This window comes from Salvelinus fontinalis, chromosome 6 (assembly GCF_029448725.1).
Source record: "Salvelinus fontinalis isolate EN_2023a chromosome 6, ASM2944872v1, whole genome shotgun sequence".
In the NCBI taxonomy this organism is placed as follows: Eukaryota; Metazoa; Chordata; class Actinopteri; order Salmoniformes; family Salmonidae; genus Salvelinus; species Salvelinus fontinalis.
This window is the reverse complement of record NC_074670.1, coordinates 12924898-12945788: the sequence shown is the minus strand read 5'-3', so window position 1 is coordinate 12945788 and position 20891 is coordinate 12924898. Positions and strand designations below refer to the sequence as shown.

General features: G+C 44.2%; 3 protein-coding genes across 5 annotated transcripts in view; all 3 read left to right on the top strand.

The window, feature by feature from the left end:
- The first annotated feature begins 756 nt into the window (after positions 1-756).
- On the top strand, positions 757-10634 carry LOC129857090 (toll-like receptor 12). Of its 2 annotated transcripts, XM_055925017.1 has the most exons (13): positions 757-1120; positions 1305-1527; positions 3236-3371; positions 3466-4124; positions 5130-5346; positions 5499-5666; positions 5760-6065; positions 6703-6963; positions 8664-8852; positions 9133-9561; positions 9701-9909; positions 10220-10337; positions 10547-10634. In XM_055925017.1, the coding sequence occupies exons 2-13, from the start codon at positions 1319-1321 to the stop codon at positions 10568-10570; spliced, it is 2925 nt and encodes a 974-aa protein (XP_055780992.1). In that variant the 5' UTR covers positions 757-1120; positions 1305-1318; the 3' UTR covers positions 10571-10634. The 2 variants fall into 2 exon arrangements, with proteins under 2 accessions (XP_055780992.1, XP_055780991.1); XM_055925016.1 differs by lacking the exon at positions 10547-10634 and having other exon boundaries at positions 10220-10395.
- Positions 10635-12676: 2042 nt separating this feature from the next.
- LOC129857091 (protein S100-A11-like) lies at positions 12677-14017 on the top strand. Its single transcript, XM_055925018.1, has 3 exons — positions 12677-12743; positions 13047-13177; positions 13738-14017. Exons 2-3 carry the CDS (start codon positions 13049-13051, stop codon positions 13870-13872), a joined length of 264 nt encoding a protein of 87 aa, XP_055780993.1. The 5' UTR covers positions 12677-12743; positions 13047-13048; the 3' UTR covers positions 13873-14017.
- A 3962-nt stretch (positions 14018-17979) lies between these two features.
- The window catches only part of LOC129857089 (protein S100-A16-like), a 7973-nt gene continuing 5061 nt past the window's right edge, over positions 17980-20891 (top strand). Inside the window, exon 1 of one of the 2 annotated variants that reach the window (XM_055925015.1) lies at positions 17980-18181. The gene's annotated coding sequence lies outside the window, so the exon portion shown is untranslated. The remainder of the gene's footprint in view (positions 18182-20891) is intronic. The other variant, XM_055925014.1, reaches the window with a different exon arrangement.

Genomic DNA, 20891 nt, shown 5'->3' with positions numbered 1-20891 from the left:
TGAGATAAGTACCAAAAGGTATGACTTGTTACCATAGTTTTATAGTAAATACCTGGTAGATACCAGATGAAGCAGGGCTGTAAAATAAAGTCTTACTGATGCCCTATGTTTACATGATGGTAACTGTGTAAAACTGATGATTGACAAGCCCATATCCACTCATTAAAACATTGATTGAATGGACATTCAAGTTGAACCAGGTGGGCTTACAGCAGCATCTTTAAACTCCACTTTGTGTGCTTTAAATGTAATATGGTACGATTGTGATAAAAGCAACCTAATAAATGAAGCTTTGACCTTCTGAAGAACAGTTGTCGTGTTGTTGTGTCCAAAATGTCAGCCTCATGCCAACTGATGTGAGAATGAAAAGGATTGTTGTTCCGTCCGTTACAGGTCTGTGCCGTCCGTTACAGGTCTGTGCCGTCCGTTACAGGTCTGTTCCGTCCGTTACAGGTCTGTGCCGTCCGTTACAGGTCTGTGCCGTCCGTTACAGGTCTGTGCCGTCCGTTACAGGTCTGTGCCGTCCGTTACAGGTCTGTTCCGTCCGTTACAGGTCTGTTCCGTCCGTTACAGGTCTGTTCCGTCCGTTACAGGTCTGTTCCGTCCGTTACAGGTCTGTTCCGTCCGTTACAGGTCTGTTCCGTCCGTTACAGGTCTGTTCCGTCCGTTACAGGTCTGTGCCGTCCGTTACAGGTCTGTTCCGTCCGTTACAGGTCTGTTCCGTCCGTTACAGGTCTGTTCCGTCCGTTACAGGTCTGTGCCGTCCGTTACAGGTCTGTGCCGTCCGTTACAGGTCTGTGCCGTCCGTTACAGGTCTGTTCCGTCCGTTACAGGTCTGTGCCGTCCGTTACAGGTCTGGTAATTCCCCTTCAGCACTTCACAGCAACAGTGAACCTCTATCTGACTATTTTAAACCTGCACAACAACTTCTGCAGTCAAGACATTGTTTTCACTTCCCTTTTCTCAAGACATATTTAAAGGTTGTTCTCTAGTATTCTGCACCAGACTGGAGCTGTCTAGGTGTCGACAGAAGTACTGGAAGCAGAAGTACAGATCTCTCCCTCCATAGAAGCACAGAGGTCTGGCAAAAGAAGACAGTTTTTAAACACGGAACACTGAGGTGAGCAGTCCTATTTCACTTTGACTGTCCTATTCTTCACTTGTATAGCCCATTTTAGTTTCCTATCAGCTGGTATGTACTTGGTATTTATTGATTGTTTGTTATAAGGATCATGTAATTACTGTATGCCATGTAGTTCTAATAAAAAGTGTGCTGTAACATAAATGTTCTGTGTTTCATTTAGGTCTAACACCAAGAATGACATTTGTGTTTTGGGTGTGGAGGCCCAGTGTGAGTGTGCTGCTGCTCTTGTGTCTGTGTGACGGAGCAGAGGGGGTGATCAGGCGTCACTGTGACTGCTATGAGGAGGATATGTATGTACAGAAAGACATCGGAGGGTTCATACAGTGTTCCCTTAAGCCTGGCCTGGGACCCTATGCTGAGTGCACAGAGATCACTGACCTCAGGTAGGTTACATACAACCAGGACAATAGAACAGAGATCACTGACCTCAGGTAGGTTACATACAACCAGGACAATAGAACAGAGATCACTGACCTCAGGTAGGTTACATACAACCAGGACAATAGAACAGAGATCACTGACCTCAGGTAGGTTACATACAACCAGGACAATAGAACAGAGATAAGCACTATACAATATTACATCCTCATACAGTCTATAGTTTGTAATCGGATATGCTCTGTGGGCAAACAGACAGGGGGAGACCTGTCTTGAAAAAGCCCGTGTGTGTGTGTGTAATATATATATATATATATATATATATATATATATATATATATATATATATATATATATATATATATATATATATATATATATATATATATATATATATATATACTGCTCAAAAAAATAAAGGGAACACTTAAACAACACAATGTAACTCCAAGTCAATCACACTTCTGTGAAATCAAACTGTCCACTTAGGAAGCAACACTGATTGACAATAAATTTCACATGCTGTTGTGCAAATGGAATAGACAAAAGGTGGAAATTATAGGCAATTAGCAAGACACCCCCAATAAAGGAATGGTTCTGCAGGTGGTGACCACAGACCACTTCTCAGTTCCTATGCTTCCTGGCTGATGTTTTGGTGACTTTTGAATGCTGGCGGTGCTTTCACTCTAGTGGTAGCATGAGACGGAGTCTACAACCCACACAAGTGGCTCAGGTAGTGCAGTTCATCCAGGATGGCACGTCAATGCGAGCTGTGTCTGTCAGCGTAGTGTCCAGAGCATGGAGGCGCTACCAAGAGACAGGCCAGTACATTAGGAGACGTGGAGGAGGCCGTAGGAGGGCAACAACCCAGCAGCAGGACCGCTACCTCCGCCTTTGTGCAAGGAGGTGCACTGCCAGAGCCCTGCAAAATGACCTCCAGCAGGCCACAAACCGTTTGACTTGATGAAAAGGGTGGCTACTTTGAAGAATCTCAAATATAAAATATATTTTGATTTTGTTTAACACTTTTCTTTTGGTTACGACATGATTCCATATGTGTTATTTCATAGTTTTGATGTCTTCACTATTATTCTACAATTGTAACGTCTGTTTCCAACTCACACTCTCAAACACGTAGATCCCCTGAACGCAGCTCACTCTCCAGATCCCAATCACCTGAACTCTGATCACCTGTTCACACACCTGTATGTCATTTACACACACTATTTAGTTCAGTTCTTTGCACCCCATCATTGTGAGGTATTGTTTGTTTTGATTCACTTTTCTATTCGGGGCTCTGGTGTTTTCCGTATCAGTCCTCCGGTGTACCATAGTTTTGGCCATCCTCACTAACGACGCCTTTTAGCCTATTCCCTGCTTGTACTGTACGCCTGATCTCCTGCACTACGTCATTAGCCTTCTCCATGCCTGTACTGTTGCCTTTTTGGACCCCCTGTGTATGACCTTCTGCCTGCCCCTGGACCCAGCTACCTGCCTCCTCCTGTGGTCCTTTACAAATTAACACCAGCTGCGCCCTGCGCTTGAAACCAGCTCTCTGTCTCCCATTGTATTTATTACAACAATGAAGAAAATAGTAAAAATAAAGAAAAACCCTTGAATGAGTAGGTGTGTTCAAACTTTAGACTGGTACTGTGTGTGTATGTATATATAATATAAAGAATCAATCACTAATCTTATCTTTCGTTATCTCAGGTCTGGGCTGGAGGAGGTATTTCCTGATGTGCGTTCTCTTTGTATCCTTCACTCCGCCTCCTCCCTGCCTGCAGACTCCTTCTCTCACATTCCCCTCCTGGAGCACCTCTATTTGGATGGCTCACACATGGCAAAGGTACACTTGTGTGTGTGTACACGTGTATAGCTGTTATGCATTGATTCAGCCCATATTTTGAATCCTAGATGTGTGTGTGTCCCTTTTTTCACAGGTGACCTCAGGGGCCTTCGCTGGTCTTCCCAAACTAAGGTTCCTTCACATCCTCGTCTCCTCCTCCTGGGGCGGAGTGAACGTCACTCTGGAGCCAGGGGTGTTCCAGGGCCTGTCTAGCCTGGAGGAGCTCACCCTGGCTGGGATGAGTCTGGCCCTGTCCCCCCCTGCTCTGCTGGATCCCCTGGTACAGGTGAGGAGCCTGAGGGTGGAGCGGGCTGGAGTGAGAGACCTGGGGGAACTGTTCTGTCTCCTCTCCCCTGGGATGGAGAAACTAGAGACCCTGAAGCTGCCCGACAGCATGGTCAGCTCCATCCAGAACGGAGGCTGCTCTGGATCCAATCCGTGGCCCACGGTGCTCCTGTCCAGGATCCGGATCCTGGATCTGAGTGGAAACCCGGTGCGGAGGGTAGAGCCGAAGTCTCTGTCTGTGTTCCAGAACCTGTCCAGTCTCTCCCTGTCTATGGTGGATGTCTGGGTGGGCCAGCTGTGGGGGTCTGGCATGGGGAGGGTTAACAAGCTCTACCTGTCCAGTTACACCTTGAGACAGTTCACTCCCAGCCTGTCTGACCTGTGTACTCTTGTAGTAAAACATGGAGTGGAGTCCTTGGATCTGCACATGGCCCTGATCACAGCCTTCACTGCAGAGGTCATGAAGAGGTGAGTCGATTTAGAATGGTCTAGTCCCCTCAAACTCAACTCTGGACCTCAAAGCCAGTACCACTGCATTTTATTCATTGTTCCCCTCTAATCAGGAACTGATTTAGAACTGGGACACCAGGTGTGTGCAATTAATGATCAGGTAGAACAGAAAGCAGCAGGCTCAGGCTCTGGTATGGCAACTGCTCGGCCTCCAACCGCAAGGCATAAGAGGGTAGTGCGTACGGCCCAGTACCTCACTGGGGCTAAGCTTCCTGCCATCCAGGACCTCTATACTAGAGGAATGCCCTAAACATTGTCAAAGACTCCAGTCACCCTAGTCATAGACTGTTCTCTCTGCTACCACACGGCAAGCGGTACCGGAGCGCCAAGTCTAGGTCCAAGAGGCTTCTAAACAGCTTCTACCCCCAAGCCATAAGACTCCTCAACATCTAATCAAATGGCTACACAGACTATTTGCATTGCCCCCCCTTTTATGCCGCTGCTACTCTGTTATTATTTAAGCATAGTCACTTTAATAACTCTACCTACATGTACATGTTACCTCAATTACCTCGACTAACCGGTGCCCCCGCACATTGACTCTGTACCGGTACCCCCTGTATATAGTCTCGCTATTGTTATTTTACTGCTGTCTTTAATTACTTGTTACTTTAATTTCTGATTCATATATTATTTTTTTTCTACTGTATTGTTGGTTAGGGGCTTGTGTGTAAACATTTCACTGTAAGGTCTACACCTGTTATTATCGCAGCATGTGACTAAACAGTTTGATTTGAAAGCGACTTACAGTCATGCGTTCATACATTTTACGTATGGTTGTTCCCAGGAATGGAATCCACTATCCTGCCGTTACTAGTGCCATGCTCTACCTACTGAGCTACAGGACTCCTATTGATCTTTTGAATGTGAAAATGAATTGCCATGACTATGAACAACAAATGAGCACAGGAACAGATCTGTCAACCAGGCTAATGTTGTAATATGCTAACCCTGACTCTGTAGGTGTGGTCCTGGTCTGAGGCAGCTGTCTGTGACTTCTGAGGATCTGTCTGGTATGGACCTGGGGTTCTGGACTGGTACCGGTCAGTTACAGGGTCTGAGGATGGTCCTGACCAAGCTGACCAACGCCTCGTTCTGCTCTGCAGGGGGAGGGAGGGTGTGGAACCTCACCTCTCTCATTCTCCATGACAACCACCTCACTGAGATCACCACTGATCAGGTCAGTATGTGTCACTTCTGTTTAATGTCTATACCTCAACTAACTGAGATGCAATAACTTTGCTGACAAATGTATTTGAATTGAGATATTTGTATGATGCTATATAAAATCAGTATGGCGATGAGTATGATGTTTGTCATGATCATTCTCAGTTCTCCTGTATGCCCCTGCTGGAGCGTTTGGATCTGAGTAGGAACCATATCTCCTCCCTGGCCCACCGGGCTCTCCAGGGGATGCCGCTCCTCCGCGTCCTCGACCTCACCCACAACAAAATCTCCCTGCTGGGAGAAGACGACTTTGAGGGCCTGCCTGCTCTAGAGGTCAGATCAGGATATTTGTGTTGATGTGGTAACTGCTATATGTTTGGAGGGGAAACAGATTATGGTAATCATTTATTGATGATGTGACTGTAGGTTCTCCTCCTGGAAGGGAACAAGATCTCGGGGGGCATCGCTCATGGGGTGTTCCGTAGACAGCATCGACTCCGAGACCTCAGCCTGGGAGAGATAGACATTATCTACCAGCTCTACCTCAACATGCTGTTCCTGGGCTTCCCCACCAAGCTCCAGCACCTCCTCATCGACACAGGCCCAGGAACCTACCTCACCGTAGGCCATGTTCCCGCTCCTGAGTTCCCCATGGTCCTGGAACTCAGAGGGAAGATGATCCAGTCCTCTGACTGTGACAACAACATGTTCCCCATGGTCCGAGAGCTGAAGGTGGGCCAGGATGAGGAGTTACTCTGTGTTGTATCTCAATGTGATGTCTAGCAGTAATCTTCAACCATGGTCCTGGCGGAAGTAAAGGTGTGCATGCTATTGCTCCATCCTCCAGTACTAACACTTCCCACTGGGCAAAAACTAATTGAATCAATGTTCTTTCCACATCATTTCAAGCAACAACAATGTATCTGTAATGACGATGAATCAAAGTGGAAAACTGATTGGATTTGCAAAAAGTCATCAACCTAAGAACATTTAGTATTTTCTTCACCAAACTTTAAATCTAATCACATGGTGACATTTGTTGTTGATTTCATGTTCAATTCACATTAGTTGACAAGTCAACCAAATTATGTCTGTGCCCAGTGGGTTGGTTCACCTGATCAACTTATATCAAGCTGTGGTTCCACAGGACCAGGATTGAAGAACACTGCTTTATAGCTAAGCAGCAGATCTTGTACAGGAAAATGTATCATACTGGTAGCTCGTCAGATAAGTTTCTGCTACTGCCAATTCATGTTATTGTCATGCCTCAACAACGTTGTGCTGAAGGACTTGGCTGCAGCAGACACTGACCTGGCTAGCTACCAGTAATTTTCCTGTAATCTTAGTAATACAAATATTCTGAAAATAGGTGGGCGAGGGAACAACATTTGGCTGCAGAAACCTTTTCCTGGCCCCCTACTTCCTCAACCTGGAGTCGTTTGAGTTCTCAGCCAACCCTGAGAAGTTTGCCACCCCCTACACCACCATCAACCAGCTACGAAAGCTGAAGAGGCTCAAACTGACCAATCTCAACTTCTCCAACCACACAGACCCCAGTGTTACCTTCAGGAACCTGACAGAGCTCAGGAGCCTAGTGCTGATCAACTGTCGACTCAACTTCCTCACCAGGGTACTAACTAGCTATTGGTCCATCAATCGAATCCTTCATTGATTGATCGTTTTTCCAACCGCTTTTAGTTTCATGCCTACTGATAATGACCCTGGTGTCTCTACCTTCACATTGAGAGTCATTCTAGTGATTAGATCCTTCTAGTGATGGCATCATGTGTTACTGCCAATGCTGTCTTCCACATTACTGTATCTCTCGCTCTCGCTCTCAATTCACTTAAATTCAAAGGGCTTTTTTGGCATGGGAAACATGTTTACATTGCCAAAGCAAATTAAATAGATAATAAACAGTAAAAAATTAACAGTAAACATTATTACACTCACAAAAGTTTCAAAGAAATAGAGACATTTCAAATGTCATATTATGGCTATATACAGTGTTATAACAATGTGCAAATAGTTAAAGAACAAAAGGGAAAATAAATAAACAAATATGGGTTGTACAACCCCTTTTCTTGTGGAAACAGTTCACAAATCTTGCTGCTGTGATGGCACACTGGGCAGTGTCTCCTCCAGGTCTGCCTATGGCGACTTCTCAATAGCAAGGCTATACTCACTGAGTCTGCACACAGTCAAAGCTTTCCTTAATTTTGGTTGAGTCACAGTGGTCAGGTATTCTGCCACTGTGTACAGTCTGTTTAGGGCCAAATAGCATTCCAGTTTTTTGGTAAATTCTTTCCAATGTATCAAGTAATTATCTTTTTGTTTTCTCATGATTTGGTTGTGTCTAATTGTGTTGCTGTCCTGGTGCTCCATGGGGTCTGTTTGTGAACAGAGCCCCAGGACCAGCTTGCTTAGAGGTCTCTTCTCTGGGTTAATTTCTCTGTAGGTGATGGCTTTGTTATGGAAGGTTTGGGAATCACTTCCTTTTAGGTTGTTGTGGAATTTAATCTCTTTTCTGGATTTTGATCATTAGCGGGTATCGGCCTAATTCTGCTCTGCATGCATTATTTGATGTTTTACGTTGTACACAGAGGATGTTTTTGCAGAATTCTGCATGCAGAGTCTCAATTTGGTGTTTGTCCCATTTTGTGAATTCTTAGTTGGTGAGCGGACCCCAGACTTCACAACCATAAAGGGCAATGGGTTCTAGAAGTGATTCAAGTATTTTAAAGCCAATTCATAATTGGGATGTCAAATTTTATATTCCTTTTGATGGCGTTTCTTGCCTTGTCTCTCACATCGTTCAGAGCTTTGTGGAAGTTACCTGTGGTGCTGATGTTTAGGCCGAGGTAGGTATAAAAAAAATTGTGTGCTCTAGGGCAACAGTGTCTAGATGGAATTTGTATTTGTGGTCTGGCAACTGGACCTTTTTTGGAACACCATTATTTTGGTCTTACTGAGATTTACTGTCAGGGCCCAGGTCTGACAGAATCTGTGCAGAAGATCTATAGGTGCTGCTGTAGGCCCTCCTTGGTTGGGGACAAAAGCACCAGATCATCAGCAAACAGTAAAAATTTGACTTCAGATCTCTCTCTTTCTCATTACTGTATCTCTATCTCCCTGTCTTTCTCTCCTTCCCTCACATTGTCATTACTGTATGTCCCTCTCTCTCCTTCTCATTACTGTGACTATCTCTTTCTTTCACTCCCTCTCTATCTCTCCCCCTCTATCTCTCCCCCTCTATCTCTCCCCCTCTATCTCTCCCTCCCTCCCTCCCTCCCTCCCTCCCTCCCTCCCTCCCTCCCTCCCTCCCTCCAGTCCATGTTTACAGACCTGGTGTCTCTACGTGTGTTGAGGCTGTACAGTGAGAGCCCTCTGATCCTGTTGGAGGGGGTCTTCATTCCCCTGCTGTCTCTCTCCACGCTGGTCTTTGACCAGGTCGACTTCCGCTGTGACTGTTCCAACGGCTGGCTTCTGGACTGGGCCGACAACTCTCGTAAAACACAGGTAGAACAAGTCAGGTCCAACTAAGCTCGGATCTGCTGATAACATATAGATTATTTTTGATCAACAACAGGTAACAGGTTTTTACTAGGGATCATGTATTTATGTTTGATGATTTCTGGTCTTTAAAGGGTGCTCTGAACAACAAATTATATTGATTAGAATCTTTCAACAACAGACAATTTATAGATTTTTGATAATTGACTTTAAGAGGTGGTGTTGACTAGGGTTGATGCAGTATATTGATTACAGATGATTAATGATTGATTGGTTATGGATTCAGGTGGTGCTCCTGCAGCGACAGCAGTGCATTTGGCACTACCAGCGACTCAACTTCCTGTCCACCATGGAGCGCCTCTGCCAGACCGAAGACGACTTCCTGTCATACGTCTCCACAACAGCCGCTGTGTGCAGCCTACTGTGCTTGGCGCTAGGATACCGCTTCCTCCGCTGGCCCTGTGTCGTTCTATTCTTTCGTCTGAGAGGATGGGTGGAGCGACGTGTGGGGAAGAGGTGGTGGAGGAAGAGGAGGATGGGGGTACAGTGGGAGGAGCTGATGGAGGGAGAGGAGAAGGAGGAAGAGGTGAGGTATGATGCGTTTGTGTCGTTCAGCAGTCGTGATGAGGCGTGGGTACTGGGAGAGATGGCCCCGATGCTAGAGGAGGAGGGGGAGCCACGACTACGACTATGTCTGCACCACCGAGACTTTGAGGTGTGTGTGTGTGTGCGCACGTGCTTCGACATGCAAGTGTGTGAGAATGGAGAATATGGTGCTATAATGGTACAACCACAAATACATTAGATTAGATTGATAAACAGCACCCAGCCTGTTGTATCCGGTCCTGTCCCAGGTAGGGAAGGGCATCGTGGATAACATCGCTGAGAACATCTACTGCAGCAGGAGGACGGTGTGTGTGTTGACCAGACGCTACCTGAGGAGTGACTGGTGTGGCCTGGAGATGAGAGTGGCTACACACCGCCTGTTGTCTGAGCACAGCCACAGACTCATCCTCATCTTCCTAGAACCCATCTCCCCCTTCGAGCTGTCCGCCTTCCACAGGTAACACACACCAACTCATCTCCTGAATGGACTGAACTTAGAATGGAATACATTGTATATGAACAGTAACGATATGAACAGTAACGATATGAACAGTAACGATATGAACAGTAACGATATGGACAGTAGTGATATGAACAGTAACGATATGAACAGAAATTATATGAACAGTAGTGATATGAACAGTAGTGAAATGAACAGTAACGATATGAACAGAAATTATATGAACAGTAGTGATATGAACAGTAGTGATATGAACAGTAATGATATGAACAGTAGTGATATGATGTACTGGGTGTTTGTGTTGCAGGCTGGCTAAGCTGGCCAGAACCCGGACCTACCTGGACTGGCCCCAGGATGAGGACGAGAGGGTAACATTCTGGGAGCGTTTACGACGAAACATCGCAGAGAGAGATGCAGACGAACTGGTGAGAGAAGGGGTCAAATCAGACATTGCACCATTTGTCCTGCTGTTCTCATGAAAGTAATCTATTTCTATCTGAAGTGTAACCACTCCACTGTAATGAGTAACTTTAACTCAGTTACACAGAAGGTCAACCTGACCCTAGTACTGTTACAGTATATACCATACTGTATGTGTTTTCAAATGTCCTTTCATTCTACGTTCATTTTGCAGCATGATCCTCCGGAAGCATCCTGAAGTCATCTGCATGTTCCCCGCGATGTTCTACATTCTACGTTTAGAGAGATAGTGTTAGCTACTGATCTCAGATAAGGGTGACGTCAAGGGACTCCTTTCTGGACTTTTTTTTGCATAATATTTTGACATTGATTTCTTTGCCTTCCATTTATCAGACGCTCTTATCCAGAGCGACTTACAGGGTTATGTGCCTTGCTCAAGGGCACGTTGGCATATGTTTCACTTAGTCGGCTCTGGGATTCGAACCAGTAACCGAAGCCCAATGCTCTCAAACGCTAGGCTATCTTTCCTTCGTCTCCATTCTTTCATTCACTGATTGTTCAATTAACTGTTCTTGGATCTGTGCTGTGTGTATTTGAGCACAAAGACAACATTAATATGCTAAACATTCTCCCATGGAAACAACACATTTCAATTGGTTAGATATTGTTTCCAGTATATGACCATTTGTTTTAATACATGCTGCCCTCTGTAACTCATTGATGCAGTGTGATTTTACAGCAGCTTTATAGTGCAACACTCCTCCCATCTAAAGCAGAGACCCACATAGTATAGCTGCTGTCTCAGCTATACTGACTAAAATGTGTGTGTGTGTGCATGCTTGCAAGAGTCCTTGTCTGTGTGTGTGTGTGTTTGAAAGTGGTGTATGCTGTCTACCTGCCCTCTCCTCAGTAAGTACCAGGGCCTGTTCGTTCTAACCCTCTGCAGCAGAAGGACAGTGTGTCTTGTCATCACGAGACATCCATTGCTACAGGCTGAGAGATGAGGGTTAATAAGCCATTCTGGTCTGTGTGATAGCTGCTGACTAATCATGCTGATGATGCATTTCTACAGCTTTGCATGAATAAATGGGGGACGTGTCTTTGTAAGATTTGGAATAATCTAAACCTTCAGACAAAGCCCTGTGTGTTTCACTTTCAAATACAAAAGATAATAGAGTAGTGTTGGACAAATGTTTTTGTAGTTATATCCTCATCGCTCTGTTTGCTCAATTATTAAACTGACATTCAACTGCAATGGAATTAAACTGTGCATTTCCTGTGAGTGTGTGAGCATGAATGTATACGTGCATGATGTCACATCAAACCCCTCACTCAGTGGAGTTGGATTCAGACTCCTCTGTGTCTCATTAGTTGTGAGGTTAATGTCAGATATTGTTTGACTAGGAGAGAAGATGCCACTCATGCCAGAGGGTGGGAATAATTTGCTTCCCTTTGACTCTGGTCAGAATGAGAGACTCACGTAACTACACTCACAGTAAATCTGACTTTATAACACTGATGTTAGATATGAATCAAGACAGACTCATATCAATAGAATATTCTAAATGCAAGCCAAAGGGTGAAACATGCAATACACAATCCCTCATTTCTGCTGATGATGAAGTTGATTTGTCCCGCCCAAAGCGAAGTAAACCAGAAGAGCTGTTCTGAGAGGTTTTAGCATAAGCATAGCGACTTTTTACATTCATATGGCAGCCAGACAGGAAACCTGAGTGTTGCATCAGCTGATATTGCATCAAAGAGATCCTCACTCTACGTTAATATGGTGGTCTATTTAGTCCACCAGGTTCTGCACACACTTCCATGATGGCTGCCACACACAAGCTATGCGCTGGTGTTCTTGGTGACGTACAGTACTATTGCTGTAACATGTCTGTTTTCTGCTTACCCACCAGCCACCACAGCCTCCACCTGTTAGGTTCTGTGTTTCCTTCCTGCAGGGTGATTGGTATAGCACACCTTGCTCTCTGGCTGTAATTAATATTAGCTTAATATTATGCATGCTCTAGCAGTGAGCTACCCCGAAGGAGCAGAGCCTAACGCCAAAACTAACGTATTGTAATCTTTAATAATAAATAGTTAAATGAACACGTGTCGTTTCCTGTCTGAAGGAGAGTGCTTTTCAGTGTTGTATAAATCCAATAATCACGTCATGGAAAGAAACCAGTGGTCAGTGTGGGGTCATTTAGCTTACACTATTACAGACACCTTAACCTTGAAGTGGACGGAAAGGACGCCATGACATGAGAAACATTTACAAGAGATGCGGGGGGGGGCTTGATTTTATAAAGAGGAGGTGAGTATAAGAGCGAGAAAGGGAGAGAAAAGCTTACCTTCACACATACCACCTCAACACACTCACCACCTCAGCCACCGGCAGCAGTGTCCAGGTGAGTTAATCATTCTATTCTACCTCCATATTTCTCTATAAGTTGAATATACATATTCTATCTTTTATCTTTCTCTGTTTAATGTTTCGATCCCCTGTCCTCCCGTCTCTTTCTCTCCTCCTCTGTAACACTTGCTGTTTTTCCTCAATGCTGTATTTGACCTGACTTGGTCTGTAGTATTTTATCTACGTATTTATATGATTTTTCAGTTCAATAACCTCTCCCCTGAGTCTGACTTGTATTCTGTTTAGTCCCATTAGAACACAACCTCTTCTCCATGCTTTCTTCCTGTTTCTCTGTCAGTGATGGAGTCAGCCATTGGTGTACTCGTGTCCCAGTTCAAGGCGTTTGCTGGAAGTGATGGATCCTCAGACACACTGAGCAGAGATGAGTTCCAGAGCCTGGTCAAAACACAACTCCCCAACTTCGTTAAGGTAATTACATGTTAATTATACTGTGGTAACGTTTGAGTAATACTATAATAACCAGTGATCACCATCCCCTGCCCTGGTGGGCAGGCTTTTATTCCAGTCCAGCTATAATACAACTGATTCAGCTTGATGATTAGTGCTGGGCTGTAATAAAAGCGTCCACCCTTTAGCTCTCCAGGAGCGGCGTTGGTGAGCCACAACATCAGCTTGTGGTCCACTTCATTTCCTCTAGATGGAGACATAGACAGCACAGATGCCTCTTGTCCTTCCAACCTCTGCCTCCTGTGGTATATCAGTATGGCCATGCTAAAATAGACATTTGCATGTGTGCTTGTAAAGTGCTGTTCCGCCATCCTTTCTAGAAAGGCCAAATAGTGACACCCAGCAAATAGCTTAATTTCCTTGTTCCCTTCTGATGACCTCAGATGGTAGAAAGGTTTCTTCTCGTCACATGGCTTTTCTGACAAGTATAATCAGATCAGTCAGTGTTTTTCTGAATCTGAGGAGAAGAGGAAAGGAAGGCTCTTAATTAGCGATTGACGGCCCTTATTGCCCCCCTGTAGAACGCTGGTGACCCAGCTGTCATCGACCGACTCATGGACTCAATTGACGAGAACAACGACGGAGAGCTCACCTTCCTGGAGTTCTGGCAGCTGATTGGACGACTAGCAAATCAACACGGCGGCTTTATCCAATAGGATGTCACCATATAATTACAATGATAACTTATTATAATGGTATGGTTATCCCCATGTTGTGTTTCTAAATTGTCAAGTGTTTGCTAAAGCTATGGAGGATTTGTCTAGCAAAATAAAAACATGGATGAATCATACAACTATTGTATCTATGACTACCTGACCTTACTCACTCTCTCCCTCTCTCTCTCCTCTCTCTCCCTTTCTGTCACAGCCAGAATTCCCTCCTTGTTTTGAGAGTATAATTATGTCTCGCCTGACTAAAACTAATACTGCATACACACAGAGCAGTGATGGCATCAGACTGTGTCTGCATTGTCTGTGTAAATTGAGAATGTAAGCAGAATTTATTCTGGCCCTGTTGTGAATGAGACTGCTAGTGTTTTCCAGGAGGTTGTACCTCTTGCCAAATGAACAGGAGGCTGTAGGACGGAAAGAGAAAAACACCATTGTTAAGTGTATAGTCACTAGGCAGGAGTAAAGAATTGTGGACATAGCCTGGATGTCAGTCTTACAGTCTTACTGCTTCAGCCAATGATGATTGCTATGACTAAACATGTTTGGTATGACAGCAGGGAAGGAGTTGGCTAAAGCAGAATATCTGGCTACCAGACTATGGAGACTCAGTAGCAGTGAGTTGGTCAAATCAATGGGGAAGCCAAGACAGAAAAATAAAAGCCATATTACAACCTATGTGTTGTGATAATTGCGTTGTTTGCCCTGTAACCTGTTAGTTCATATGCCTTGACACCGTGATATATAGGCCTAAGGCCGAGACAATTAGAAGACAGTGGCAGAATAAATTCCACCAAACTTTTCTTTTTTTCCCCCCCGGATAGCAACCTCTGTCCAGTGAAGTCCACAAAGCATATTGCATGTACAGTAACATCACCTACAGCATGGTCAAGCAAGTTCATGTTTTCAACATTTTTGGACTACTATACAACTATTGATTTAGAACACTGGAGAGTTACCGCAAGTCACAAAGAAAACAGGAGCTGCCTCCACTATTCCAGCACCATTTCAACATCATCAACTCACCTCTGCTTAGTCTAATACAGTGACAACTAAAAGATTCCAAAAACAATTTAGTCTAATCAACTTAATCTGTGTGTGTGTGTGCGTGCGTAAGTAGAAAAAAAACATGTTGACTCACCCTACTTGTAGACACACCAATGCCATCCTCCTCTCTTTCATGTTGCCGAAACAGTCTATGACTTTGTCATACAGTACACGCTTTTAGTTGTTGTTGTCCTATAGGCTGGCTAAAATGCTTGCTCGCTAGCCTAACTTCCCTTCATGGGCAACGATTAGCCAGCTTGTTAACATTAGCCTACTACATCTAGCTACATTGATCTTCCATCCTCTCAGGCCAGAGGCACAATGTATGGCTTTATGGTTGGATCAGAATCACAGTTATAATCATTGGCCAGAACATAGAATCACAGTGGGTTCTGAAAGTATTCAGACCCCTTGACTTTTTCCACATTTTGTTATGTTACAGCCTTATTCTAAAATGGGTTAAATAACACATGTTCCTCATCAATCTAAACACAATATCGCATAATGACAAAGCAAAACAGGTTGACATTTTTGCAAATAAAAAAACTGATACCTTATTTACGTAAGTATTCAGACCCTTTATGAGACTCGAAATTGAGTTCAAGTGCATCTTGTTTCCAGTGATCATTCTTGAGATGTTTCTACAACTTGATTGGAGTCCACGTGTGGTAAATTCAATTGATTGGACATGATTTGGAAAGGCACACACCTGTCTATATATGGTCCCACAGTTTACAGTGCATGTCAGAGCAAAATCAAAGCCATGAGGTCGTATAAGAATTGTCCATAGAGCTCCAAGACAGAATTGGGTTGAGGCACAGATCTTGGGAAGGGTACCAAAACATTTCTGCAGCATTGAAGGCCCACAAGAACACAGTGGCCTCCATTATTCTTAAATGGTGCTCCCGAGTGGCACAGTGGACTAAGGCACTGCATCTCAGTGCAAGAGGCGTCACTACAGTCCCTGGTTCAAATCCAGGCTGTATCACATCCGGCTGTGATTCGGAGCCCCTAAGGGCAGCGCACAATTGGCCCAGCGTCGTCCGGGTTTGGCCGGGGGTAGGCCGTCATTGTAAATAAGAATTTTGTTCTTAACTGACTTGGTTAGTTAAAGGTTAAATTAAATTTGGAAACACCAAGACTATTCCTAGAACGGGCTGCCCGGCCAAACTGAGCAATCAGGGGAGAAGGGCCTTTGTCAGGGAGGTGACCAAGAACCCAATGGTCACTCTGACAGAGCTCCAGAGTTCCTCTGTGGAGATTGGAGAACCTTCCAGAAGGACAACCATCTCTACAGCACTCCACCAATCAGGCTTTTTTTGTAGAGTGGCCAGACGGAAGCCTCTCCTCAGTAAAAGGCACATGACAGCCCGCTTGGAGTTTGCCAAAAGGCACCTAAAGGACTCACAGACCATGAGAAACAAGATGCTCTGGTCTGATGAAACCAAGGTTGAACTCTTTGACCTGAATTCCAAGTGTCACGTCTAGAGGAAACCTGGCACCATCCCTACGGTGAAGCATGTTGCTGGCAGCATCATGCCGAGGGGATGTTTTTCAGCGGCAAGGACTAGGAGTCTAGACCGGATCGAGGGAACGATTTACAGAGCAAAATACAGAGCGATACTTGATGAAAACCTGCTCCAGAGCACTCAGGACCTCAGACTGGGGCAAAAGATCACCTTCCAACAGGATAACTACCCTAAGATCACAGCCAAGAAAATGCAGGAGTGGCTTCAGGACAAGTCTCTGAATGTCCGAGTGGCCCACCCAGAGACCGGACTTGAACAAGATCTAACATCTCTAGAGAACGGAAAATAGTTGTGCAGCGACACTCCCCATCCAACCTGACAGAGCTTGAGAGGATCTGCAGAGAAAAATGGGAGAAACTCCCCAAATACAGGTGTGCCAAGCTTGTAGCGTCATACCCAAGAAGACCCAAGGCTGTAATCGCTGCCAAAGGTGCTTCAACGAAGCACGAGATAAACTATCATTGTAAAAAATAATAATAATCAAGGGAGGCCAAATGCTCACTAGCTTCCCTTGTATTCAATGCTACAGGCGGCAACAATATAATTCTCTTTTTGACTAGACGGCATCGGATAGATGGGCTACACATACAGAGGGCCGCTGTTTCGCTCGCTTGGTTGCTTTCTCCGGTGAAATCCATTCAACCTCTTGTGAATTGAAGGAAAAAAACTTATGAAACACAGCGACAAAAGATACATTCTTTTATCTGTTTGTTTTTTTTACATTTCTTGGGGAAGCCTGGCTTCCCTTGGCATCCATGAATACATGCCACGGAAGAATGTAGCCTACGTGTAAATAACCAACTGACTAAAAACATGGCTGTGAATATGTTCTTAATGTATCTGTCTGTGAGGTCTACATGACTAAGTTTCTCCTTGCTTTGTGAATAATTATACATTAAGGTTTGTGTTTCTGAGCAATGTGGTTGAATAAACTCAAACTGATGTTGACTTTAAGGGTGTGGTGGAAATATGACTCGGTCTACTACCATGCACAGACACACACCTTATTGCCTGTTTATACTTGCTCACTCAAAGTGCTGATGCAATGTGGTGGCTAAAATATTTGAGCCATCCTTAACATTAATCTGTGGAAAGTAATTTTAAGTTACTTTTTATGTTTTGTGGAGGGTTCATAATAGCATACCTAAGTATCATATTAAGGCTACAAATTGTTAACATTTTTCTAAATACAACATTGCATTATGTTTTTAGAATCAAACTATAGGCTATAGTCCACAATAAACCATCTATTGTAAACATGAAAATAAAATAACTGGCAAACTACAGAGTAGTTAACACCCCATTCAGAACCAATCAGTCGATATAATCGAGAAAATCATCAGAAATCACGCGGTATGAAACAGACAGTGGGGCGCCGCCTGGCCCACTAGTTGATCAGAAGGTTCAAATCAACGTTTCATATCGTAAAGAGTAGTTATTAACACAATAAAATGAATCTGTTGGCAGCCCTTCCCCCTTCGTCTATTTCCTATCTCCCTTGCTCTTTCCCATCCACACGCCCCCCTTTCCCAGGCACACGCCCTTCTGTGACACAATACAAAAAAGTTTGGTGAAGAAAAATTCTATCACGGAAAAGATTATTTTGAGTGCAAATAGTTGATCAAGTTTGAGCCTTGAGAAGAGTGCCTGAGAGACAGAGAGAGCCTGGACAAGATAATTGGCATCGAGCACATTTGTTTTTTCTCATTCACAATCTAACGGTGAGTAGATAAAGTAACTGAAGTATGTAGCCTAGCTTGTTTGTCTGAAGTTCCGTTGACTCAAGCAGGCCATTGCGTTGATGGATCCAAATGGGCCTCCGAGAAAATGTTCCTCCGTTCGAACATTAATAATGTATAGTTTGCGAGCGGATCTATTGTCCTAAACCCACCTAGCATGATACCACAGGGATCGGCTTCTCCTTGTCGGTAACCCAATCCTCAACCCCTTTACAATTCAGGACAAACCAGAGGGCGCGTCTTTATTTATTAAATTTTCCCTGTCAGTCTTACCTCCGGACCACTCTCTACAAATCGACCGTATTAGTTAGGCTAAAGGCGGGGGGGACGCAAAACCACGGTGGGTAGGCTACCCACAATCGTCTCAAAGTATGCACGAGCCGAAGAGTGAACGGTTCGGTAGTTGCTGTAGTTACAAGCTTGTGGACAATGACATTCGTTCGAGTCTGTCTACAACCTCAACACCGACCGTGGCCCTGTGTAACAGCAGCTAGGACAGCTCGCTCTCTAGTCTTTTCACCCTGAATTATTAACGAACGGTAAGACGCTGGTAGCGCGAGTCGAATGGCAACCCAAGGTGTATTTAATAGCGCGGGGAGAAATGGCTTGTGGAAAACGGCGTTGACAGCACCATGCAGGTATGGTTGCGGAAGTGAGCCAGTCACACCTTGTAAGTTATTGAACACATCACATCCCCGCTGATTGATTCTGGTTGGCCATCGAAATAATCAAAGCTCATGCAGGTGAAACGAGTCCACTGAACCGAGCTTCACACAGTTAATAGGCATGGAGAGAGTGAGTAGACTTGGATCTAAATAAGCTATTGTGTGAAAGTCTGCCCGTTTATGTAGTTAGGCCTGTAGTAGTGGTTCTCAAACTTTGCTGTGACCCACCCAAAGCCTTCTGAATATGATTATCCTAATTAGACTGAAGCAAGTTCTCTGCCATATTCAGACTGCCACATGTATCTATCCCCTAAATGTGTTAGGAAAGGAGAAAAATATGTACATTTTCAGGTTGATGATCACATTGCAAGCCATGCCATCCCAGGTCAAGCTAGGTATAACCCACAATGCTTTATAGACACACAACCCACTCGGCACACACTGGTTGAATTAACGTTGTTTCAACATTATTTTCCAACATATTGTGACGTGAATCAACATGGAACATTTTGAAAACAGTCAACCAGCATTGGAAACATTGAAATGTGGGTAAAACTTCAACTTAAATACATTGACTTATCCTGATGAAAAGGTTGTTACAGTACATCAGTCTAATTTCAACATAATAATCAGAACTATGTATAAGTTGAAATCCTGTTAAATTCCACTTAAAAACATAAAGAATCGTTTTCATCATATTCAATATGGATGAAGTTACGTTGAGTTTCATATTTGATTAGACATATTTTACGTCATTGTTTCAACGTCATGCCATTAACCTAAATATAGAGGTATATTGGAATAAAAAGTGAAGCCACAGTCCTACAATTCCTGCCTGAACATTGTCTCCTAGTGGAATACAGGAGGAAAATCACTTCAGTCAGATCAAGTCTACCATCTAGATACATACCTCTATTGTACCCTGCTTAGCTATGGAAACAAGCTGTGTTAGATTCAACTGAGATATCATGTCAACACATAAACATTATTCAGCTTCCATACTTATTTGTGTAGACTACCTAGATAACGTTGAATAGTTGAAAGTAACTCCTAACTTTTCTTACACAAGTTGGATGTGAAAGTAAATTCGTAGTGAGGTTTATTAAACATCAAACATGTCTGTCTCCCGAGTGGCACAGCGGTCTAAGGCACTGCGTCTCAGTGCTTTAGGCGTCACTACAGACACCCTGGTTTGATTCCAGGCCGTATCACAACTGCCCGTGATTGGGAGTCCCGTAGGGCGGTGCACAATTGGCCCAGCGTCGCCCGAGTTTGGCCGGTGTAGACCGTCATTATAAATAAGAATTTGTTCTTAACTGACTAGCATTAAATAAAGGTTCAATTTGAAAAAAGATGTAAAATGTCTTGTTGGAGCCAGCGCTGACCTGGTTTTCCCAAGTCATTACTTCAAACATAAAACACCAAACTAGTGTCACCTACTGAACTCTGCTGTCTCTTACCTTCTCCTCTCCTTCCTCCCGCTGACCGAGTCCTGTCCAGGGTTCTGTTCTGTATTCTGGTGCAGCCCGGGCAGCTTGGGTTCACACCAGTTAGTCTCATTACATCCTCTGTTCGATCTGCTCATCAATCACTCTGATCTAGGGCTCAAACACACACACACACACAATATATAACAAGGATGGGCAACTGATGGGGGTGGGGGCCAAAAATCAGAACTCATCATGTGGGGCCACAGTAGCTTGCGGGTCTGCGTACCCACATCCATACCCACACATGCAGTCAGAGCTGGCCCTAGCCTTTTGGGGGCCCTAAACAAAATTCTTTGAGTGAATTTCCTGTGATTCTACACTTGCCATGAGACCAATGTTTGCTGTTTTTAATATTCATTTAATCTGATGATACATGGGGGTCCCGGTCGGTAATTTGACCATGATTACCTCACGTTTAGATAGCTGGCCGCTAGACTCGTTTACCAATATAACATGTTTAGCTGACATGGCTAATTGAGTGACTGACATAACAAGAGAAACTGTTGATGCACAACCACATGTAGAAATGTCACCTTG

Excerpts from the sequence above, each read along its gene's own strand:
- LOC129857091 (XM_055925018.1), top strand. The coding sequence starts at position 13,049 with ATGGAGTCAGCCATTGGTGTACTCGTGTCCCAGTTCAAGGCGTTTGCT. Across the intron at positions 13,178-13,737 it reads AACTCCCCAACTTCGTTAAG|AACGCTGGTGACCCAGCTGT; the intron begins GTAATTACATGT and ends GCCCCCCTGTAG.
- LOC129857090 (XM_055925016.1), top strand. The coding sequence starts at position 1,319 with ATGACATTTGTGTTTTGGGTGTGGAGGCCCAGTGTGAGTGTGCTGCTG. Across the intron at positions 6,066-6,702 it reads CCATGGTCCGAGAGCTGAAG|GTGGGCGAGGGAACAACATT; the intron begins GTGGGCCAGGAT and ends TTCTGAAAATAG. Across the intron at positions 9,562-9,700 it reads TGCACCACCGAGACTTTGAG|GTAGGGAAGGGCATCGTGGA; the intron begins GTGTGTGTGTGT and ends GTCCTGTCCCAG.